The 25,477-nt window shown below is 40.0% G+C and overlaps 2 protein-coding genes across 8 annotated transcripts in view; one reads left to right on the top strand and one right to left on the bottom strand.

Annotated features, from left to right (window-relative positions):
* Window positions 1-7,337, bottom strand: part of sorcs2 (sortilin-related VPS10 domain containing receptor 2) — a 291,572-nt gene extending 284,235 nt beyond the window's left edge. For 5 of the 7 annotated variants that reach the window (XM_067522966.1, XM_067522967.1, XM_067522970.1 and 2 more), the window contains exon 1: window positions 6,887-7,336. In XM_067522966.1, the coding sequence (XP_067379067.1) occupies window positions 6,887-7,240 (354 nt within the window). In that variant the 5' untranslated portion in view covers window positions 7,241-7,336. Of the gene's footprint in view, window positions 1-6,886 lie in introns of all 7 variants that reach the window. The other 2 variants (XM_067522965.1, XM_067522964.1) reach the window with 1 other exon arrangement.
* A 14,355-nt stretch (window positions 7,338-21,692) lies between these two features.
* On the top strand, window positions 21,693-25,444 carry grpel1 (GrpE-like 1, mitochondrial). Its single transcript, XM_067523709.1, has 4 exons — window positions 21,693-21,834; window positions 23,477-23,621; window positions 24,015-24,096; window positions 24,279-25,444. Exons 1-4 carry the CDS (start codon window positions 21,767-21,769, stop codon window positions 24,623-24,625), a joined length of 642 nt encoding a protein of 213 aa, XP_067379810.1. The 5' UTR covers window positions 21,693-21,766; the 3' UTR covers window positions 24,626-25,444.
* Window positions 25,445-25,477: the final 33 nt, after the last annotated feature.

The raw sequence follows: 25,477 nt of genomic DNA, 5'->3' as shown, positions 1-25,477 counted from the left end.
TGCAGTCTGTGCCAACTTTGCCAACAGGTCGGACACAAAAATACAGTATCCATCATACAGTCTTGCTACACAGCCAGGACTGTCTTCCAGTGACTGTCTTTCATGCCCGATAGTTGGATTACATTTCACTGTTTGGAAGACGAGACTATGTTTTTAGTTTGAATAAGACCTTTTTATATCTGTTTATCTGATGGTGACATTTCAAAAGGCAGACAACAAAGATTCAATTTAATCACACTGTTTGTAACCCTCATAAATGATAAAAATATGATAAGATATGCAAATATGATGGAAGTATTTTTCTATAGCTTGTGTACACTTTATATTTATATCAGCAATTTCTGTCCTTTCTGCTTATCCTGTAAGTTCAGGGTCGACACAGCGGATCACTTGTCGGCATTTTGATTTTGCACAGTTTTACACTGGATGCCCTTCCTGACGCAACCCTCCCCGATTTCTACCAGACTCAGGACCGGTACTTGCACAGCTGGAATTGCCGGTTGGGGGTTCAGTGTCTTGCCCAGGAACACTCTGACATGGTTGGGGAGGACAAGGTGCGAACCACTGACCCCATGGTCGGCGGGCGGGGCCACTCTACCAACTGAGAAGGAAATACTGCAGCTAAACTCTAAGACCACACAGCGAAATTCTGACCACAAAAAAAACACAAACTAATTCTGAGCAAGGAACAAGACATTTCCCAAGGTTCCCCCAAAAAAACTAATATTATACACTTACTGTGTTTAAGTTGGAGGTGCTTGTGCTGCTAGTATGTGAATTCACAGAGGAAAATTTTCACTACATTTGTTTGAAAGCTGTAGTTACTTTTCAGAATTTAGTTTTTACAATCTTATATCCTTCCTGTCCAGTGGTTGTCTAAATTTCCTCGATTTTAAACTAAAGGATTTGGTTACCAGAAGTTGCCAGATAAACAATTAAGGCCTAACGTGACGTGCTTGAAGTACATTTTGTTTCGACTACTTTTCCACTGTGGAAAATGGTCCTTGCTCCATTAAAATATTTGACTCCCATCCATATTTAGAACATACAGAATTTCTAGATGGATTGTGCTGCAGTGGCTCAGTTTAGAGACATGTTAATACTTTTTCACTACCCACTACTGTAGCTGTTGTGAATACTTCCTATGTGGCCTGTGGTGACTATGCGCTTGTTTTAAACACTCGAAGTGACATAATTGATAGCAGCCATCAATCATCCATAAAAAGAAAGCCAGGAGCCATCTGACATAGCAGAAAAATGCTGCTGTGCTTAGATGTGTACTGACAGCCATGGTGGTTGGAAAGCCTGCTGCAGTGGTACTGTGCTTTGTAATTTGGAGACGGTGAATGATTCACATTCAAAAAGAGACAAGAGGGGAAGCAAGCAAAGTCTGATGATTTACAAGCGGGGTTTTGGAGCATCTCTTCAAGCAAGACGTACGAGGACAGACGAGATAATTGACAACAAAGACTCACATGTGCAAACAATTTTCAACTGCAGAACAACCAGGGGCCAAATGAACAAATGCCATTCACATTAAGTCAGGACCCTGAAAACCTGGATACTGTGTGTTTGGAGATAGAGAGAGAGGGTGAGAGAACATGGCTGGGTGTGGTATAGCTTATATGTGTGTGTGCTCACCTGCACGAGTCATGATTTGCTATGCAAATAAAGGCAAGTACCTTATTATGAAACATTATGGTTCCTTCTAAAATATCCAATTTAAATTCAACCAATGCCTGGTTTAGATTAGATTTATACTGCAGGCAGATAATCCTTTGACCCGCTTGGCTACAATGATGCTCGCAATCCGATGTTGTTGGTTGGCAAGGTAACCAAAGGGATGATGGGAAGCAGAGGGAAGATGAAAAAGGAAATAGTCTTTGCATTTAAGAAAACAAAATCAACTGAAAGAGAATTATTTTATCAATTAAAATCGACAGACCCTGTGGTTTCAAGTGATGCAGCTTCGTGCTGTTTTCTTACTGTAAATCCTTGAGAATTTATGAGTCAATAAATTCAGCGTTCTTCTCCACTTTCACTTATTTCTACCCAGGAGAGCTTTTAATCCAGGAAGTGGCAGGAATTACCCACAACTCCCATATGGGGGCTGAAGGTTGGGATGGGAGTTTGGCCTGTCAGTGCCTCTTTTGCCGCCCATTAATCACTTAGGCTACTGTGGGACAGGCCGCCAGTTATCAGCAACCCCCACAGGCAGGCACACACCCACAAATTTAAAAATAAGGTGCAAGTCGTACGCCGACGTCTAATCCATCTCTCTGCTAAACAATCGATACACACAAAATAGAGAAGCACTATTAAATGTTGGGCTGTTTCCTCAGCGTTACAGATGCACACATTGGACACACACACACACACACACACACACAGTGACATTGTTCATCATCATAGAGAGGAGACAGAAATACAGGGAAGACGAACACAGCTCAGAGTTCCCTGGGGCCAGTCAGCAAGTCAGAGAGAGGAGGCACACGCACACAAAGAGAGTCCTTTAATAGTGGAGGCTCTCTTCATTCACAAGGCTCATACCTCACGTTCCATCCCAGGATGTCTGTGGGGACTCCCGCAAACACCACACGCATGTTTATATCAGAGTCAGGGACTAGTACAACGGGTTTTGTGTTGTTTTCTACTCTAAATAACGTCCCAGAGTCCCTAAACTGCTTTGAATACTGAAAATTTCTGTGTGATCAGTCAAATGTTTCCGAAGACAAAAATGAGAATGAAAATGAACTTTCTTCTCGACCTTAGGAAATAGTGGACTAAATCTGAAAGGAAAGTCCACTGGCTGTCTGTTCTATGTGCTGTCGTCTTATGGTCTCCAATAGTAGCAGCAGCATTAGTGCTCAAATGTCAGAAAATATTAGAAAGTGGACTTTTTTTTTATTTCTTTTTTTAAAGACTTGAGTAGAATGATTCAATAAACATATGCTATTGAGTTGCACTATAAGAAGTGCAGGATTTTGCAATTTGGAGCTTATAAAACTACTGTAGATATATAAAACTCAGCATTTTCCACCTCTGCATCTTTTATTTTAAGTTTATATTATATATATATATATATATATATATATATATATATATATATATATATATACACATATAATATTTTTAGCATCTTTCCTAAGGCTTTCGTTTTGGGAAAGGGAGCAGAAGTAGCCTTATGGTGTTTCATCTTTCTTTCATATATTAAAATATCTTTAAAATAAAAAGAACTCCCCTACATGACATAATCTGAAGGAGTTTTTAATTTTAGAAGATGAGTTCTGGAGGAAGAAGTCGACCAAGACTACAGCCTCCACAATATGAGCAACTAGATGACATTATCTGAACTGAAAATTCCTCCTGAGGATGTCATCTGGAGCAGTTTTTCAGCTATTTTAATATCCATTGAAAGGCAGAAGGACGGTAATACCATTTCTATGTGTACTTCCAGACAAAACCCATTGGCAAAAAGTTGAAAATCAATGAATTGATAGGCTATTTATGACTAGGTTGCACAAATGTGTGCTGTTGCTTTTTATTAGAAATTCATGCAGCTATGGAAAGGCCGCATTGCCACACTATCCAGGTCTTATAAGCCTGTGGTGCTTTTCTTTGAAAATTCCCCCTCCTGCTAATGTTAGCAGTGAACCTCACTAGGAGCAAACGGACAAAGAAAAGAGTACAAACAGAAACTCACAACATGGCGTTCTTCAAAAAAAAACTGGAGGAAATTCGTTTAGGTAGTGGAATGGCAAAAGCAATTTAGCAATTTTTTTTTTTCTCCTGGATATATGTGGAAATGGAGGCGCTTCTCATTAATAATAACAGCTGGCAGTTGATCTCTGTGAAAACCAGCTTGAATACATTCATAATAACCATAATAGCACCAGAGGTAGGTTTAAATCTCGCATTGAATGGAGAAATGACTCAGCTCAAGCGGATAAGGGAATTTCTCCAGCCTGAAACCGAGTGATAAAACAACCCTGCTGCTTTCACGAACTTTGATATTTACTTAATGAGAGATGTAGCGTACGAGCAGATTTACTATGTACAATTACATGCTGGATAATGAGCCGAGTATTTCTTTTCTGATTTCTGTTCTTTGGAAATTCTCTCTTGGTTGCTTGTTCTAGGGTTCATGAATATTGTGACCTTTGACCTCACCAGTTTTGGATTCTTAGATGCAGATGATCTAGATCCTGAATGGAAAGCAGGTATGTGACACTTATAATTATATTTTATAGTTTTTTATAATTAATCCAAATACACTTCTTTTTTTGTTGACCTGACATATCTGCACGCTATGGCTTTAACACACGTCATTACACACACACACACACACACACACTTCAACGTATATCGCTGCACTCCAAGAACATTTCTACAGGATGCCTGGGGTAAAGCTTTTTTTTTTAATTGGCCAATCAAGTCTTTTGAAAGTAAAGTGGCTGTCACCATCACAGCTACAGGGACAGAGGAGAGTACATGAGCTGTTTTCAATAACAGCACGTTGACAATGAAGTTAGTTGGAAAATGAATCCTCCACTTTGAAGTCTTGTAAGAAACAGGAGTCGACAAGTACCCAAACACACAGTACACAGATGACATGCAAAGATGTGGTGATTAGCTGAACATAAAAGACAAAAACAGCCAATAAATGCACTTAAAATGTACAGTCTCTTTAAAAAGTGTTAAGAGGGCAACATTCCATTTCTATTTTGATGTACACTGAAGACGTTTGGGTTTAAGATCCAATACTTTTGGAGGGGACTGTCTAGAAAATATTAGCAATCTTCAGGTGTTGGCTACTACACCTCTGGCAATTCATCAAGACTCATGTGATTCTGCACTGTTGACCCTTCATCATTTACACTTGCATCCGAACCCTCAAACACTCGAAAAACCAAATGATGGAAGAAGAGAGGTTCATTTTTCCCACCCATCAATCTGTGTGTCGCTCATAAATGTCAGCCTTAGAGAAATTGAATGTCACCATTTGTCTATGTTTATTAGTCTGAGATGAACTCGGTCTCATTGACCTTTCTGAGTAGCGCGCCAAGTTAATTGAGGATAAGTCAAACTTAAAGTTCCTATAGCTGGTAGAGCCTGAGCAGTAGAATCCCTGTGGACCCATTACCTCGATTAAAAAGAAAAAAAAAAGAGTCGGTTGAGATGGAAAAGTTCATCACGAGAAAGGCCGTAGTCCAGCGGGAAAATGTCATTTTTTTATTACTTAAATGCCCCTTGTTAAATACCAAAGTGCTAGGATCCCACAAATCATTATTTAGTTGTGTTGCCTCATCCTTAGAAATGACTTTGGATGAGAGTAGGATTGAAATTTCATCAAAAAAAAATACGAATCCGTGCTGTTTGTCTTGACTTCTGTACTTATTCACTCATGTTGGCAAGGATTTTAGCAGGGTGCTGGTGTTGTAGCGCACTAAAAATAGCTACTAGTATCACTTGAGTTCTCTTTATATTTTTATCTTCTTCTAAGCAGAGACAATCCACACACAGCGCTAGATTCCCAACATGTTAAATAAAGGAAAAATCAAACACCAGTTCCTTTAAAAGTTCTGATCGTCTGGTGTCCCAAAGCTCATGTGGTAAAGCCCAACAAGTTACCCAATTTACCATAAATCTCTCGCTAAGTTTAAGTTTAGCCAAATAACTTTTGTTAGCACATTATCCCCCTCATTCATTTTATTTCCTTTATTTTTTTTGTTTTTTGCAGATGCGCCTGCAGCCGCTGCCAGTAAAACAACAGCGTGTCACACTGACAAAAAAGGCTCTGATTGCAAGTGATGTCCCTACCAGACACCACCACTCAAACCCCCCCGGGTGTTTGTCGATACCCATCACAAAGACTGCTCTTGTTTACATAGTGTAGCTGCTCTCACTCGCCCAGGCCCAACGTAAAAATCTTTACAGCACTCACACAGTGACCTTATCGTACTTTATGGTTTGTCATCTCCAATGGACGTTTCTTTAAGCATTACTACAAAAGGAATATTGATAAGGACATTAGTGGATGAATGATATGTTGTGCTATTTTTGTCTACAGTGACATCACTCTTCAAACCCAGAGGCACTTTTCATATCTACTCTATGCCTTCTGCTGAAATTTACTTGACTGCAACTATTTAGATAGGAAGGGACAATAAAGGTCTGAAAGCATCCAGTTTCCAACCAAAAATAAATGACTGCACAAAAAGCTCCATGATATTTCAGTCATGGCTTCATGACTCGAATAGAGCACTGATTTGTTGTCACACTGGCTCCGTGCGCTCACAGGCGGATTCTCGGACGCTTTCTAAATGTTATCTTACACAGTAGCTGAGTGCTTATTATTGTGCTTCTCAAATTGAGGCCAGGGGACCCACCCAGGGTCACTAATTGAGCATTAAAAGGGTTCCCTGGTAAACTGTGGGATGTGTTGATTTTACTGCAGTTAAATATAAAGAGACATTTCCACAATGAACACACACAATAATGAGTTTGACTTTGAACTCCCTGCGCAGCGCAGCGTAAACAGACAATAACAAGATGCTCCTGACCCTGGGCCGACACATGATGTAATGGAACAATGTAATGGTTTGTCTGTCGGGCCCCGACATTGAAAAGCCATGTGTAATAAAAGCTCGGTGCCTGGTTTCATCCACCGAGTACAAGGGGACCACCTGGATGCGTAAAACCACACCACGCCGCGCTGTGTGCGTCTGCAGCGGCAGCCTCACTGAAAGAACAATAACTTGTTTCTGGTGGTGTGTGCTGTGGCTGAAGTGGTGGATGGTGGAAGGTGACAAAGAGGGGCATGGTAGGGATGATGCGTGAAGTAGCAGATCGTGACGGGACAGGACGAGGAGGGGATGTTACTTACGCTGCTGTTCTCCCCTGTCCAGTGGACCATCGCTTGGTTGTGGGTCGCATCTCCTTTGAGAACGAAAGAGCTGCTGAGCAGGGACATTTGTTTTTCCCGGGACAGTGCTCTCCTAAAGCGGGGTGAGCTGTCCAAGCCCACGGCTTGCTCGTCACCTTCCCTCGTTAAGCCCGGCGGGGAGCCTCCGTCTCCGCCGCCCATGTCAAACGTACGGTCCACCCCGCCGCGTCGGTTTAAAGCCCCGGTGTCACAGCGCACGGGACCCGGCTGTGCCATCCAGGCCGAGGCGGTCAAGAGAAAGACGCAGAGGTGCGCAGCAGCTGAGGCCGGTTCTCTGGGGCGCAGAAGTGCCATGCTTTGCGCCGTAGTAGCGCTTGTGTCGCGGAGACTGATGGAGAGACTGCTGATGGTTGTGGAAGATAGATAGGTGGATAGTGTAAAGCAGTGAGAGAGAGAGAGAGAGAGTGAGAGATAGAGACGGAGGGAGGGGAACTGGAGCGAAAGCAGACAGTGGGAACAACGTGGACGCGTCTCCGTGCCAAACGGGATCCACAGAACGGAGCAGCGGTGCCACCTGCTGTCCTGCAGCTGCAGCGTCCTGCGACCAAGCTCCAAATACTCTGTCCGTCTTCGATGTCACCACAGGGGGAAGTCACGTTTTAAATGTACGCAAATGACGTATTTCAAAGACTAATCTTTAGTTGTCTGCTACTGATTATCCCTTTATACGGAAGTGACTGAAGAGAAGTACTGTGCTCTCAGATCACTGTGATTCATTTATTTGCTTTTTACACAGCTTAGAAGTGTTTTACAATGATCTGCTCCTCTGCTGTTCTCTCAGAGCCTTCATCAGCATTCTCAAAGTGCGAATCCTCTCATGCAAAATATTTGTCATAACCTTTAAAAAAATAACCGTCTCTGATGTTTCAGTAATCTGGAATCAATCAGTGAGTTTTAAAGGTCAATGAGTTGCATGTTTATTCTCTACTTTTTCAGTGTAGCTCTCCCAAACTCAGAAGATGTGGGAAGTTATTTTTAGAATAGCAGTGTTTAACCCTGTGATTCAGCGACTGTCTGAAGGGCAACTAAAGTGCATCTGGTACATTCACTGGGCCCCCATTTGCAGGGAACAACCATGCATCTTTGGTTAAAAGGCCACATCACTTTGGGACCCCCCAGTTGCCTGCCCCCACGAGGAATGAGGTGTTCAAGGTTCCAGTTCACATCTTCACTACATGTCCGTGAGCAGATGGACCAGTGATGATTTACTAAATCCTGTGACTCCCCAGTCAATCCGCTTTGAACCGGACGTGCTTGAATTCCCCCCGGGGTTTGTCTTTGTGAGTTCCTTTATTTAATCTTTGATGCCAATATAAATCATGAAAAAACTTTCAGATGACCTTAAACAGTGGAAGGAAAAAAAAATCACAGTACCAGATTTGCATGCTGCTGTCAGGCCGCTGTGGCTCCTCACTGTCAGTGTGTTGGTGGCCACCTGGCTAAGAGGTCATAGTTCAAATTTGATCCCACTAAGTAATATCTCTCCTCCGTGGCCGGCCCTGCAATCCAATTATTGCTAGAGGCTGGATTAACCCGTGACAACGTGATTTAGGATTTGTGGGGGGTCTGATGTCTCTTCAGGTCAAACAAGAAGATTTACCTTTTCTTCATGCTGACGTTAAGCTGCAGACACAAAATCCTGCTCTGTCATGCAGATTAGTTTTACTGAACATAAAGTGCTGTGCATACACAATGTGCTATATGTAAGTGACTGGATAACAGTGCACATCCCTATTCCCCCCATTGGTTGACTTTACTAGGAAATCTGGTAGAAACTATTTCTTTAAACCATTTTAGTTTAGTAAAACTAGGCAACATGTTGTGTTCCATTAACATAAAAGACTCTTCTCTGCTCTGCACAGTCCTCCCTCTCCCTGCTTTCATAAAGCTTTCACCACACTCTTCCAAGCTCTTCCTGTGGTCATCGTTATTAAATTTCAATACAAATAATGCGGATAAACTTTTTAATCCTGCAGAAATTGTTGCTCTTCTCTGATTGGTCAGTAAAAGTGAATATCTCTGCACCAAGTGTGTGTCATGGGCTGGAGCATATTTCTGTAAAAAAAAAAAAAAAAAAGAGAAATGTTGCCCACTGTAACTTCAAAATCAGGAAATTTCCATCTGTTTCACATATCTGAGTTTGAAGAGTCGATTCTTTGTTCGTCATGACGTAGAGCTGCAGCTGTTGAAGCTGTTCAAAACCAGTATAAACACAACAGCTAAGGTAGGTCCCACAAGTGTCTGCGGGCGGCGATGAACACAACACTACTTTTTATCCTCGTTAGCATTCTAATGATTGTTGTGGGAAAAAATCTATACATACTATGTACTTAAAAGAAAAACTGCCGTCGTGTTTTATGTATTTCAAATATGTAAACCAAAAGAAGGAAAAAATGATAATACAAGCTGTTAGTACAAAAAAGGACAAAAAGGAAAAGAAGAAAATCAATATTTACATAAAACAAACATGAAGCCAAATCCATTTTCAACACATTTGAAGATGAGGGAGAAGAAGCATTAACTTATTTAATCTCACCCCTTTCAGATTCTATGAATGTTTTTACTGTAAGTATCATGATGGAAAATCTGCTAATACACGAGTTTTGTTTTTGTAAACTTTTCTGGAAATCAGTTAATTTATTTCAGAATTTAATTCATTCCACTAATTTTAAGTTGACTTTTAAGTTGATATTTATTTAATCAGTTAAGTTAAATGAGAACCAACTCTCATTTACAATAACAACCTGACAAAGAGGCAGCATGAAGGACAGATACAAAAGCTGGGATCTAAACCAAAAACCAAAAAACATTTCCAAGCATTCATAGTGACAGTGCAGTTTATATACAATGACGCATATTAAAAAGTGGATATTTACAAACAAGTGCAACAATCTTGGACTGTTGTTTGTACTGAATTCTTTAAAAAGTGGAATAAAAGAGATGAGCTTTAGGGTTTGTTTCAAATGATTCCAGTCATTTGCAGCAGAAAACTGAAAGCAGGTGTGACCAAAGCAGGTATGGGCTTTCATGAGGGTTTACATTGTGATGTGGTCTGGGAAGTTTATTCACGGTCATTTGATTAATTTTTTAACAGAAATTAATATTTGTAATTTAACGTGTCTTACGTCAACATTTAGTGCCATATTTCATTTGATATGTTTTACTGCAAAGAAAATTTTACTTAATAAACTATTTAAAAACACAGATATCTAACAATTTGGTTTTTGCCCAGGCACATGTTTCATTAATGTAATGGTGAATCTAAGATGAGCTAAACCTCCAAATGCCCATAAATATATTTTGAAGCCATCTGTTGAAGACGTTTTGGTTTTAGTTTACGTGCAACTGTTCATTACATGAACCTGGTGGTGCCGTTCATGTCTAAATGTATTTAGTATTTGATTCAAAATACTAAATACTAAATGATTCAAAATTAAATCCAAATTTAATACTGAAGGCTCAGTTCTGCTGTAAACACAATCTGCAGAAAAATGGGTTTTTGGAGAGTGGGTTGGACATATTTTTTTAAGCAGAAACTTATAGAAAAGCTTCTGGTCTTAGAGACAGATGAGCAGTATCAGTGTTGAAAAGGTGAGTGTTGTTACTTATTTACGTGTCAGAGCTTTTCTGCCGGTGCTGCTGCAGGGGAATAAATAGAAGGAGAGCAAAATTGAGATGTTTGTTGGTTCAGCTGGTCTCAGATCAGTGCACTCAGGTGTCCAGAGTGGTAGAACAAGAGCAGAGTCAGTTTGAATTGTTAATGGCTGTGAGGGCAGAAGGTTTGCAAGTTTACAGAATAGATAGGGGGAAGAAAAGGACAGAACTTAAAAATGTTTTTATCAATATCAAACAGATTTTTTGTACATGTTGCTCTTATTTTAAAGTTTTCATTTCTCTTCAAAGACCTTGAAAATCCAAGCATTTTAGTTTTAGTGAAGTTTAGAAGCAAAAATACTATTTCATAACAGTGTGTCAATGTCTACAAACCCCCATTTTTGAGGGGGGTGATTTGAACAAAAATACTTTAAAGGACAACACTGTACATATATGTGAGCCTGAAAATGGCTGAATAGTTCAATCAACTTTAATAATAGGTAACAAAATGAATCCTTCAAACATGTGATGCTTGTAAAACTCACAGTCGATTTGGAAGGTTGTCAAATTACAAATGTAGTGATCATCTTAAAAATAGGTCACTGTTCTGCACCTTCCCTGACCTCAATTGTCAGCACAAAGTTGGTAATTGCACCTTCTAAACTGGAACCTAAGTTTAAATATTTTATATCTCTCTGGAAATGTGTGTGTGTGCATGTGTGACAGTGTGTGGTGCTAGAAGGAAACAGGGGTGAAGCTGCAGGAATACAGATTGGAGCCTGCAGCAACAATGTAATCTGTTTTAATCTAAATGACAGGCCCGACACAAAAGCCAATTAGGCTGGAAATTAAATAGAAAATGTAAACAGCATTTGTTTAAATGCTGACGCTCTCCCAGAGAATTTAAATTGACCAAGAAACATAGAAAATAAAGGTATGAAAAAAGCAGAGATGGTAAGAAGCTAAATACATTTACCCAAGCAGTGTACTTGAGTAAAGTTTTCTACTTTACTTTAGGCTACTTTTACTTTTACTCCACTTCATTTGATTTACATGTACTCCAGTACAAAGATTTGACAAAGATTTTTTTTTGCATTTTAAGTAATTGGTGACTCTCGATTCCCCGTAGATGTGAATGTGAATGGTTGTCTGTCTGTGTTTGTGTGTTTGTGTTGGCCCTGAGATAGACTGTCCAAGGTGGACCCTGACTCTCACCCTATGACAGCTGGGATAGAGACCTGCCCCTTGTGGCCGTGAACAGGAGAAGTGGTTACAGATAATGGCTGATATACCAGCTGTGCCATTTTTATTTCCACACCAAATTGCTTGGTAGCTTTGGTCTTACTGGGCCTTACTATTACTTTTCTTTGCCACATTTTGTTTCTTTTGAGATGTGAAGGTCCAACTAAGAAGAAAGAAGTTCAAATGTTGACTAGACCTATAAGCTCATTCTTTACATTACTTTGTTTTTTAGTGGAGTATTTGTACTTTTGTACTTTAACTTCAATAAAGAATTTAAAGTGGTGGTTTAAACACCTGCACTTTGGAAGGTGCTGAAAAAATTAGCACTGTTACTTTCAAATCAGAAAGAGGCTGATGTTTAGGAGTGATTTATTCTACTTTCTATATTCTCATCCACTATATAAATAATGAGAACTGGAAGCCCCAGGGGACCTTGTTGTAAACAGTTGCAAGTAAAACAATTACTTTGCAATTTCTCACTACATTTGTGAGTTGTATTGACAAGAGGGGAGAAAAAATATACATTATTTCTATAAATATAATTTTTTTCTTTGACTAACTCCTGCAAACTATTGCAAGAAAAAAGAAAATACAAAACACTCATGTAAGAAAATAATTTCAAAAAGTTCCCTATTAACCAATGAAACATAATAAAGGAATTTTTAAAAAAGTCATCTTTTTTCGTAAAACCTTTACAAAAGGGGAGAAGTACAGTATTCTAGATGAAAAGAAACAAAGTGTTAAATGATAATGTTTTAAAGTGAACAGCAGCAGGTCCTAATATATTTTTCCTAAATTTCATGTTATACAAAAAGCCCCATAAATCTCAAATTTCTTTGTTTATTTTTTTAAAGAAGATACTAGAAATACAGAGAAAACTCATATACAGAATAAGTCTGTGGTTAAATATTGCATGTAACTTTACGGTCTACAGTATAAATAGGGTAGTAATCACAAGCGAAACACACTCCTATGCAATTCTCTAATTGGAATCATTAGTTGTGAATTATAGTGAAGTTAAACTGCTGATAATCCCTGGAGCATGGAAGAGCACAGTTTGGTACAGATGGTACAGAGCCATTGGGTCACATTTGTGAGATGGCAATGGAGGAATGAAAGAAATCAGCCACTCAACCGATTAATCAACATCGTGGGATCGACTATCACAGGCTTCCACTAAAGAGGCCACAGAAAGCCTCTGGAAGCTGTTGAGTGCCTTTCACTGTTCCCCTGTGGCTCTGTAAAACTAATGCACATTAATCTTCATAACATCCAATTATCCGTGAAAATTTCATGACAAAGAAAGGTACGTTCAGGAGCCTCTCAGCAGCATGCTAACAAGCTGAACTCCCACAGTCCGCTGTTTGCCTCCCCCTGAGCTAAAGCAGCACTTAGATGAGGCAAGACCTGCTTTATTCATGCATACACCTCATCTTCGATCCCACAGACACAAACAGAACAATACCACAGGTACAGACTAAAGATTAAAGTTGTTTCTGATATCATTAAAGCCCCACTCACTTTTCAAACTTGAAACATAATAAACATAAAATAGTTGAAGATGCCCAGAAAGCTTTTTTTTTTAATTCAAAAATATTTGCTTGCTTTCTTTTTTCTTTTTTCATTATATGAAAAAACATTTTTGTTTCAGGGACTCAAGATGCTCACCTTTTTCATTGTTTACAGCATGCAGTATTTCCTTGTTGTGATACTTTTCATATAAATTTGAAACATTTTGTTTAGGGATACTGGAGAATCCCCCTTTTTCCCAAATACGTAATTGCAGCTTTAGCCTATAGAGGCTTTACCACTTGGGGTAATCATGGCAAACTAGAAACACATATAAATTGTGTTTTAAAGTGGCTACAGCTGACATGGGGAGGAACAGTCATTCAGTGTTGTGCTTTAGTACATGTGATGACTATGAAAGTCTAACATTTACTTTCTAGACCTGCAGAAAATATGTGTCTCTTTATATACTAAATGTTCAACCTGAGGGCAGTGGCCATGCTTTCCCCAGACCACCGGCCACCCTGTAGAACCCCCATAGAACCACTAGCTTGTTGCTAACATAGGATGTCTAGCGGGGAGTAAATAAGTGCAGTGAAGGGCAGCATGCCGGTGGAGTTGTTAGCGCTGACACCTTACAGCCAGAAGGAAGCGTTCGTGGCCTAGGCCAGCAGTGGCCTTTCTGTATGGAGTTTGCATGTTCTCCCCGTACTTGTGTGGGTAACGATGCACAAACATGCATATGTTAATTCCACGCAACAAGATAATTGGGGACTAAGTGAAAGTCCTTAAACTGAGTGTGAATGGTTGTCTGTCTGTGTGTGTCTCTCTTTGGCCGTGAGATAGACTGACGTCCTGTCCAGGGCGTACCCTGCCTCTCGCCCAGTGACAGCAGCAATAGGCTCCACCTGCGACCCAAATAGGAGAAGAGGTGACAGATAATGGATGAATAGATGACTTCAGTGAAACAAAACAGATCTTTAAAACCAAAACAATTAGCTGAAAGACACTAAATAAAAACTAAGGGAAACTACAGAATTGGTTAAACATTCTATGTCGCTTTGTTGCAACAAGTGACCTCCTGAGCATAACACATAGTAATTGGATGCATTGTTAATATAAAGATATTGATTAGTGCACCTTTAAGTAAAATAGAAGTTAATGACACATGGAAAAAAAAAGCTTCTAAATAAGTATTCAATAACATCAAAAAGTTCACATTTATGATAATATTCTGACCCCATGATAAACACACACCACTTCCACCACAGTTAAATAGGATGTTCCACCCCAGTAATGAGGCAGCTTGTGACTGACCTCACTGAACTCCTGAGGAGTAATTACCTTAATTCAGGAACCTTAAACGTCTTTAAGATGCAAACACACACCTTTAACGACACACAGACATCAGCGTTGGCACCACAAGTATTTCATATTTGCTCTTCCATGGTCTAAAATGTGTGACCGTCTATTAGGGCCCACATGGGGGTTGTCCTCTCCTCTCTCGCCCTTAAAGACAGATCTCCATGCCCCGGGAGTCACGCTCTGTCAGTCCAGATTAAAGGAGCCCTTGCTGCTGGGTACACACTCTAACAGCAAGACACAAGAATCTTTTAATGTTGCTTTGTTCCCTCGGGTCCTCCAGGCATGCTGTAATGTTCACACCTAGCTGCAGACATGTAGGCCTGCATTCCAGTACATCCCCATTTGTCAAATGTGCATTTTTCCACCTATGTTCACCCATGTAAAGCCATCCAGTGTTGTGTTGTGAGACGGAGTTGTGACGAGTTGATGTGCAGAGCTGCACTGACAGGTTTAATTCTCAGAGCAATTACACTGACCTACAATAGACCTTCAAGCAAGATGAGCTAATATGAGGCATGGGTGCTATGTTTGGTTGCATTAACTCATCTATATGGACAGAAGGAGATCTTGATGTTCTTTGTTTTCTTGGAATTCTATATTTGGTGGGGTTTGATGAAGTGATACTTTTTGCATGTACACATATAGTACTTCACTAGGATTGTCTGTTGTTGTTTTTGAAGTTTTTTTTAAATTAAGTTGTTAGTGCATGTGTAAGAGTAGACTGGACGATCAGAACTGACATCATATGTGAGAAGTCCGACCCTTTACATTGGGCCAATCCATTCCCACAGTGTCACATCATATTGTCGCCACAGGTGCCCTTCAGGAGCAGCACTGTTTGAAGACACAGGAACACAAAAACTGTGTTGGCAATTTCAGGGTAAGGTTACAATAAGAAACAACAACAGGCTCAAAAACTTCAGGGTTAAGTTACAAGATAAATTAGATAAAAACAGGGATGACAACAGTTTGGTTGGGCAGTTGCTTGGTTGCTAGAGCTGCCATAATTTGACAATGATGTTAGATGGAAGAAATACTGTAATACATCATCCATGGTCCAATTGGTCCAAATCCAACACGGCTGCTGTCAAGACATCTGTATCAAAATGCTACTTATGGGATACGTCTAAGAGACAAAAAGATAGCAACAGTGTAGTTGGACTAGCAGGATATAGAAAGAACGTGTTTAGCATTCAGGCACAATGTACAAACAGCAAACATCCATAGCCTTGAACAAGTCAGTCCCACACTTGGTTGAGCCATGTTTTCGTAATTTTATATGAGGTGTAAAAAAGAGGATTTGAACTTCTCTTTAAAGCTCTCAATTTTCTAAACATCTCTTAACAGGTTTGAAGCCTCTTCACCGCAGCAATAAACACACTGGAGCAGGGTGTTATTCTGCCAGTGCTCGATGTAAATTTTTGCTTTGGGAATTCTCACAATACATTTCCATTTGTCAGATTTCCCCGGAGAGCAGGGCCACTTTCCACCAGCCTTCCCGCCCCTCCCCCCCAACTCCCACTCAATCATACCAGCCCTTCCCATGGGGTTTTATTTTCAACAAAGCTAAACATCTGAACACTGGTGCAAGAGACTCTCATAGCCCCCACCTCCCCACCACAACCACTACCACTGCAAGGTATGCTACTGAAATGCTGTAACCACAGTAATTGTGACAGATTTGTTTACAATGCAAGGCAAATGTCTTAATTGTTGTCAAGGGAGGGCGGAAAGAGAAAGAGGAGGGACAGCGGTGGTGAGGGAGGGAGAATTGTGCTTGTGTTGGAGCTGGATGAAGTGCACAAGTTGGCATGCTTGTCTATGGGGATGAGGGAAATAATGTGCTGTCACATCAAGAAATGTAGCGGTGGATTATTACTCCCACAAGTTATTCCATGCTCAAGGTTAGCCAGGGGTCTCCAGCTGCTGTGACAGGATGGAGAAGTCACACGGGAGTTGTGTCTTGTCTTGTGTTTATGTATTTCACATAATCTCACTGTTATCCTCACTTTTCAATACAGGTTTTAGACTGTTTGTCATTAGAGGTTTAATGATAAACAGTAATTGAACTACAAGCGCTATTTTGAGTGACTGAATTGTTGGCTACAGAGTCCAAAGTATTTACTTATTCAGTAAAAAGAGCACGTTTTTGATGTATCCACTTTTATTTCATCACTTTATGTTATCATATAGTATGTTGATAATGGATGGATGGATCTTTTGCAATTATTGGCAACAACTGTAGATGGAGGCATTCACTTCACATTGGACTATAAATGATTAGATTTTGCTAGTCAGAGGTCACCGTAAACCCCCATCTGTCCCATTCTCATCAACACAATATCGCAGGAAGTCGAGAAGGAAATTTCATTCCATTTCATTACTGTACATCACAGCCAACTTGGACTCATGGGTGAACTGATTAGAATAGGAGTCTGGACACACATGAACAGAGCATGGTTATTGTGCACCTGGGTACTGCATGACATGTGCCATTTAGATGACAAAAGGGGCTCCTGTCTACTTTATTCAAATCAGAGGGTGGGTACAAATGGCGTCTTTGGGCCTTAAAGTTGAAGAACTTGTTGCAACAGTTACACCACCTGGCGGTTTTAGTGTTGTAATGAACAGGACTCAGCTCAGGAAAAATGTAGTGCAGGCCATGTTCAACATGTGTCAGAACACACGAAGTATCGCAGCTGGCTGCATGGGGCTGCATAGCTGCAGACGGGTCAGCGTGCTCATACTAAACTCTGTCCATATTGTGGCTGTTTTGGTGTTTAACCTACTACATTAACAGGTCAGGTTGGGTGCAGATAAAGTTGGGTAAAACGTTCAAAGAGGAGCTTTGCATGTGCAGTGAGGGTGTGGGTTTACACTGCAGGACTGTGAAGATGCCATTAACGATGAATGATAAATACAGGCTTTGGAGCCACATGTGCTGCAATCCAAAATGCAATGTCTCAATTTTCATCAATTGTACTATTTACACAGGACCAGGTCTCCCTCTGCTGTCTCCTTGTGGTACAAAGTGTAGGGCTGCATGGGATGTTACATGATGAAGGTGCTTCATGCTGTCTTGTGCGTGTCAGTAACATTAGAAACCCTCTGTCTGGGCTCGAGTGCGTATTGCAGGAGCAGGAAAACCCGCTGCAAGGCCAGCAATAAAAACATGTGTTTGAATGCCCTCTGCTGGAGGTCTGCACAGCCTTCCTGTCAGAAACTGTGGCAATCATCTGACCCATGTGAGCTATTTTCCTGCTCCGAATTGAATCCGTGTAAACAAACATCCTCTTGATAATACTGTGGAGGACTTGTTAGTCTTGCTGGTTGAGAAGTGAAAGGGCTTGGAGAGGATCCCCGAACATGAATAATTGAACAACCTTGAATATGCTGTGTAGAAACTTTAAAACAATCTGTATCCACCCACCCTCGACCTTGCCACCATTAGAAGTGAGCCTTCATGTCAGGATTATTTTCCTCCATGCCCTTGTGTTATCGCTCATCGTCAGTGTCGGTGCCCCTCACTCATTTGTGCCAGCATTCCATCAGCCACCCCTCACACCCCACACCCCGCCCCCTCCACGCTGCTTTTATATGACATTGCGTTCCAGCATCTCTGGTAAACAAACAGACAGCTCTGCCTGCGGCTCCCCAAGGCTGAGTGCTCACAATGACTATTCATATGAACTAAATCCTTAACCCAGATAAGCACCCAACAAACACACTCATCATGTGTTCGCAGTCAAACTTCTACTGAAGAAGCCTACATGCATAGACAACAAAACATCACAATCAAAATTTCTCGGTTTGCTAAGATGTGTTTGATGAAACACTTGATCCACTTTATCTTCATCAGTGTCACCATTTTCCATTGGTACATGGTTTCTTATCTTGTTCTGTGGAATTGATCTGAAAAATGTTTTCTGTGAAATTACTTTGTTGTTTTTTCAATTGGAACAGGGGACATAATAAATGTCTTTGTCATACAACGATCTCTGGAGTGGTTAATTTTTGGATCACCGGATATGAGTAAGTCTGCCTCTATAGCTAATCTGAAGGTTCGAATCAAAGATGAGGAAAAACATTGCTTGTAATGTTAATGAGAACTAGTGGCTGAACTGAAAAATGCTAATGACCTAAATGTAAAATTCTATCATTTATTTATTTTAATAATTATAATAATATCCAAGAAAACTTGCATATAAAAATCTTTTTTACAATAAGGGTTTATTACGTTTCAACGATCATCGCATAAAAACCGTAAATGTACTTTGAGGTGAAACTGTTTTTTCTTAGATTGTCTTGTGATGATAAAAAAGTAACAACAATGGTTTGTGTTAAACTGTCTGGAGCCCCAACAAAGCTGAGTGGCCCCTCTTGGTTCCTCCATGCTAGACGCACAAGGTAAAACATACTTGCCTTGTGATTAGAACACAATGTAAAACCTTCAACAGATGGAAAACTGATTAAATATAAAAAATAAAAAATAAATCATCATTAAGAATAACAATAAATGAGTGATATTTCTATCCTTTATTGTTGTTTCTAATTTCAGTAAATAATAGAGGGAAGCAATTGGTTATAATTTTGATTCTAACAAACTTTTCCTAATGTGCCACACTTATTTTGAACCTTGACACCTATAGTATATGGTGTCTACCCTGAACTTGCTGTTGACAATTTACCAGGATGTAAGGACGCAGAGAGTTGGTTCTCATACTCCCCTTGCTTCAGTCATAACTAAAGCTATGCAAACATGCAACAGTGAATATAAAAATATAAATAGCTGGCTGTTCAGTCATTATTTTACTACTGAGCCCATAGGTTGTTGTCACATTGTTGACAAAAAATCATACTGTAATGAATAGTTGTTAATGTAACTGCTGAACCTGTACCAGAAATCTGGTTCTGGTAATTGTTCTACACATATGTGTTTATGGCAAAATGATTAAGACAGGCAATAAGAGATAAAATACTCATTTGCAAATACGTACAATACCATGAATCAGGTGGGTTGTATAAATTAGGTAGTGAGAGTGTCCTACAGAGGGTGCCATAAATCAGCTGCATAGGAAAAAGCTGCACAGATGTTAGAATGAGAAAAGATACCAGTTTACGAGTTACCACTAAATAATGCCGTTGTTTTAGGGATTATAGGGTGATTCTGTTCCTCTGCTTCTCTAACTGTTAGGTAGGTTGTGAGACAAGTCCCAGGAACCACCCCTTTAATATAGTTAAAACGGTTTTTAATTCAAATTAACCCTGGTTGGGAAGAAGCTGGATACAATTTGGGACATTTTGTTAAAAAGGCTGAGACTTGCCGTGAGACAAAAAGGGTAGCAAACATGACTTTGACCAAATGGTGCCACTCTGAGGCAGACTACTTACTTTACCTCATGAAAAAACACTCCTCCTAATTTGTAAGTTCTAACCTGTCTGTAATTTTCCTCTTCTGCCCCCAACCCCTCCACCGCTCTGCCCTCATTGAGGCAGCAGAGACATGTGAATGACTGTAGTGCAGTTATGGAGCCGAGAGAAATTGAATGCTTATCAATTAGCTCCATCTTGTCAGAGACGCAGTGAAAAAAAGGAAAAGACAGAGATGGGAATTGAAAAGAAAACTCAAGTTTGTGTGCCTGTTTGTGTTTGTATGTGTAAAAAATGGAAGAGAAAGATAATGCTGGTAGTTTTTTCTTTTTTCATCTACCGTGAAGCTGATTAGCTGAGGAGAGGCAGAGAGAGATAGAACAGGCTGTAACTAGGATGTCACTCAGAAAGGTGTGTGTGCAGGATACAGACAATTTGACTATCACAGATCAAATAACAGATCCATATTTGCATGTGTTTTTGAAAAAGACATTGGCTCGTTTTGAATTTGATGCCTGAAACAGCTCTTTAAAAAGTTGGGTCAGGGGCCATGTTTAATACAAGTGTTTGGGAACTGAGGAGACCAACTCCTTTAATTGAAAAACGTATTACCATTCTTGCCTAATATAGGAAAGTGGCTGCTCAGCAGTTCAGGGCCACCTTTCATCCAATATTAACAGCACCAGATGTGCAAGTTACCACCTACAGAATCACAGCTATTTAATTGTGTTTTTTGGCCTTGTCGTTTGTGTACAGGGATTTTTTTTTTCCAGACACTCTGTGTGTTTTAATGATATTATAAACCATAGATGATAAGTCTTTGGAATTTAGCATCGAGAGACGTTATTATATAGGTGCTGAACGCACATTTTTTTGACATTGCTGTCTGTGGTGCTGATAATCACAACAACCGTGTCACAGACACTGCATTTTCTTCATTAATTTGGCAAATTGCTTCAGCAGTTCCTTTTAGGCTGGTGTTTTGTTAAGAAATGTTTCCTGTTTAGCTGTTAGTGCCTTAGTCCAGGGTTTGTAGGTATGTGAGAAAAGTTGGGAAGGATGTGCATGATATCTAAGACATTAACTTTATTTTACAAATATATTTCAAAGTAGTATTGTAGTCTTATGGCTTTTGTGAACACAGTGGCTAAGCTGCTAGAACCCCTATTGCGTATGGTTATAATTACACAATTGTCTTTAGTTGTCTCTGTCCAAGCTTTTTTAAATGTGTTGCTGGCATTTAAAATGTTTAAAATATTCTGTCCACTGCAAAATGAAAACCCTTTTTAAACGTATTTCATAAGCTGCTACTTTATTTTCTAACCCACACCGAGATGGCAGCTTGAAATACTGTATGACCAAACATTCAGTGAAATACACTTTCTTTATTATTTTAAGTATTATTATGAATGTGACATAGACCATAAGGACTCTATCAAAGCGTTGAATGTACACTAGTAAACAATACTAGTTGAATGACCAAGAGAAGAGTTGTCTTCTGTTTGACTGTGCTTTTTTATAAATTGTCCTTGGTCACATGTGTAGCTTTCACCTTTAACTTCAACTCAACCAAGCTACAACTCGCGTCAAACTTCTCTCTAAATTTGATTGGTCGAGTGAGAGCGGTCTTCATGCTACTTACTCTTGATTGGTTTAAACCGCAAGCTGTTGCTAGCAGGCTTGTACGTCCCGTCAGCGTGTGTTAAGAAGGAGGCTTTTACTTGCACAGTTAGCTAGAAAATGGCGAGCTGGTGTGTACGAGCTGTGAGACAGAGCTACTCACTTGTAGCTTCGCCTGCGCTAATAAGGTAACCAGCATTTAATTCATGCTTCCATTAAATGGGCCGTTATTTTACAGAAACATGGCCTGCTTTGACCTGGCAGCGGTGAGCTCTTACTGTAATGTAGCTAGCAGCTGGTTAGCAACGTTAGCTTTAGTAAGAGAATATGGTTTTTAGTGCTGACCTCTATGTGAACAATAAACAGAAATTGACCAAAGAGACTATGTATGTGTGTATGGAATGGTTTAGTTCAAATTAAGGTGTAAAATGTAGTATGTGTCATTTTCAGTGTGTCATTGCTAAAAACAGAGGAGGATGATGACATAACGTGACATCTTGAGTGAAGAAGAGTTATTTAACGTTAGTTTCTGCTTCATTGACGTTTAATTTGTCTGTTATGGGTTTGATTTTAACGTGGCACCTCTGTTCAGTGATATTTCATTGTTATCAGCTGAAAGTGTGTTTTCTTGAAAAGAGAGTGCTAAACCAATCTCCATTTATAAATCCAACAATTGAATGGGTGGATGTGCAAATGTATAGTGTCCTTGACAGAGGGTTAAAATTATATTAAATAAACAATTTGGGAATTCACTTTGGCATTTGACTAATGTATTGGCAAGAGAGATGATGACATAAGATGGTAGATGGTGAAACAGAAATTACACTAATTTTTAGTACCTGTTTTTTTTTTTTACTATACTTCATGCTGCTTATTTAATTTAGGTTGGGGTTGGTTGCATAATATTACGAAGTACAACTGGCAGTTGTACAGTTGGCAGTTGTATTACGCTGTCTGATACCATTACTTAGTAGGTCTGAAGCTAAAATACACTGACTTTTGGACAAGGAATTAAATTCTCCATGTACACAACCTACACATTTTCCAGAAAAGATACAGTTCAATGTTATTACCAAGGCCAGTGACTAGTATTATTTTCCTACTTGTCACTGAGCCTCAGTGCCCTGTATAGAAACATCCTTTTGCTATTTTTCACCACTCATTTATTCAGGTTTTTGTTACCAGTCTGTATATAACGCAAGCTAGATTTCCATGTTTTAGAAGTGAAAGTATACTACATTTCACTGAACTGATGTCTGGATTAATTCAGCTACAAAAATATCTTATGAGCAGCTGAATGAATGCAAAAAAAAGTGGATATTCTAGCTCTGTATAGAAATGTTTGATGTTAGTAACATCTGTGAGGCTGGATAATAAGAGGAACTATACTAGAGGCTGATCAGTTAATGGGGGTTTAAGGCAGCACATGGGTGCAAGTGTTTAATGCTGCTAGAAGGTTCCCGTTTTGAATCTACCTGCCAGATGTGTCCTTTTCTGTGTTAAGTTTGCATGTTCTGCCAGTGCTTATGTAACTTTCCTCCCAAAGTCCCAAGACATGCATGTGTATGGTGACTAAATCGCGCACTGGTGGAATGTAAGTGTGAAGGGTTGTCTGTATATTTTGTCCTTGAGATGGACTGACAACCTGTCCAGGGTGTACCCCACCTCTCACTGAATAACAGCTTGGCTAGGCCCCAGCCCCCCTTGACCCTGAACAGGATGAGAGGTTACAGATAATGGATGAATGTGGGTTCAGATCATATTAAAGTAGGCAAGTGAGCCAGCAGCTATCAGCATTTCACAAATGATCTTTTACACCTCTCCACCCAGAACGTATCCACGATTGCTATGCACAGCCACTCAGCAGAAGAATGGCCAGAGGTCAGATGAAGAGGCTGAGAAGCCAGAGCAGAGTGCAGCAGATAAAGCCCTGGAGGAGAAGACCCAGCTGGAGGAGCAGCTTAAAGAAATGACGGTAAGTCTGAGCTGGCTGCACACTAGTTGGCCTCCAGAGGTCAGCTGGGCTCAGGTGAGCTGACTGGTATTGCTCTGTTTTACTTGTAGAATCACTACATCGCCTTTAACTGTAGGACAGTGAAGATGATAATGACATTTAGCATGAAAATATTTTAGATGGGTCATAATGCTGGTGTCAGTTAATGTCAATAAGTAGCCATAGCTATATTGTTTTTTACATTTGAAGCAGTGACAATAATGTGCATGTGCACGTGCATTTACGAAGCCCTTTTCCAAAAATGTAGGGACAGTGTAAAATGTAAATGTATTTGTATTTTTTAGGGCCAGAAAAAGATGAGGTGATGCTGAAAATGTGTTATTAAACCATGACATGTTTCTGCCATGTTTCCAGGAAAAATACAAGCGAGCCTTGGCAGATACAGAGAACCTTAGGACACGGAGCCAGAAGATGATAGAAGATGCTAAATTATATGGTAAAGACATTTCGATTTTATCTTGTTTGTTTTTGTTTTCACAATTCACATTTGTACCAATTATAAAGTCCTGCAAAATTAAACAGGTTGTACATAAGTTTATTCCCCCCACTAGATGTCACCAAAGGGCAACTTTATCCTTTTTTTTGTATTTATGACTGTTTTATTTTTTCCATCACCAGGAATCCAGGGCTTCTGTAAGGACCTGTTGGAGGTGGCTGATATCTTGGAGAAGGCAACAGAGAGTGTGCCCAAGGAAGAGGTGACGAGTCAGAACCCTCACCTGAAGAACTTGTATGATGGACTGGTGATGACAGAGGTCCAGATCCAGAAGGTGTTCACTAAGTATGGGCTCATCAAAATTAATCCCAATGGCCAGAAGTTTGACCCCTATGAGCATGAAGCCCTCTTCCATGCTCCCGTAGAGGGCAAGGATCCCGGCACTGTCGCCATAGTCACCAAAGTGGGCTACAAGCTTCACGGGCGCACCCTCAGGCCGGCGTTGGTGGGTGTGGCTAAAGCCCCCTAGAAGTGATGATGTAACCGCAAGAGTAGGAATTGTTTATTGCCTGGGCAACCTCAGGTGCAGCAGACTGGTAAAGGCATCCTACCACCCTCTTCCCACAAGCCTATTACCCACCCTCATCCCCAGCCTGCAGTGCCAGAACCCAGGTGAATTGGACTTTGTATCTGGACAATATCCAACAGTTTTTAACAGATACAGTTACTGTCTGTCACAGGGCAGTTCATCAGTCATGTCAGTCACTTCAGTCAGTTATTGTCAGATTGTTTAAAAAAAGAAAGGCATGTCTCCTCATCTAGTCATAAATCTTAACTGGAAGAGATGCAGTTGAAATGTGTTTTTATAATAAATATAATATAAATATAAAAACTCCATCTAAACCTCATAATTTCAAGACCTGTTTCTGGGAGAGATGTGGTGTAAAGAGTGATTTAATGCTGATTCCAAGCAGCTGATGGCATTCCAGACTTTTTGTTAACCCCCCCCTGTAATCTTGAAATGGACTCCAGTTGTATTTTCTTGTTTGAATAAATGGAAGGCACTTCACATGAAGATCTCTAGAGTGGCTGAAATCTGAATTTTTACTGAGAAAAGCATCTTTCCTCTGGTCCATTTGAATGTGATCAGGCTCCTGTGAGCCAGTTTCAGTTACAGTAATGTCTATTTGCCACCACTTGGCTCAGTATTGCTGAACAGTAATGTGAACCATTAAAATTATTTATGCATATGGACTTTTGTCCAGACTTTAAGGATAAACTGATCACTTTTGAAAGACACAGTAGTTTGACTTTAACATTCAAAATAAAAAACAAAATTCTTCTTTTAGCCCCTTGTCAGAGTATTTCTTTATACGTGTCT

Source organism: Channa argus, chromosome 12 (assembly GCF_033026475.1).
Source record: "Channa argus isolate prfri chromosome 12, Channa argus male v1.0, whole genome shotgun sequence".
Lineage (NCBI taxonomy): Eukaryota > Metazoa > Chordata > Actinopteri > Anabantiformes > Channidae > Channa > Channa argus.
This window is presented reverse-complemented; position numbering and strand designations above follow the sequence as displayed.

Excerpts from the sequence above, each read along its gene's own strand:
- grpel1 (XM_067523709.1), top strand. The coding sequence starts at position 21,767 with ATGGCGAGCTGGTGTGTACGAGCTGTGAGACAGAGCTACTCACTTGTA. Across the intron at positions 21,835-23,476 it reads GCTTCGCCTGCGCTAATAAG|AACGTATCCACGATTGCTAT; the intron begins GTAACCAGCATT and ends CTCTCCACCCAG. Across the intron at positions 24,097-24,278 it reads AGAAGATGCTAAATTATATG|GAATCCAGGGCTTCTGTAAG; the intron begins GTAAAGACATTT and ends TTCCATCACCAG.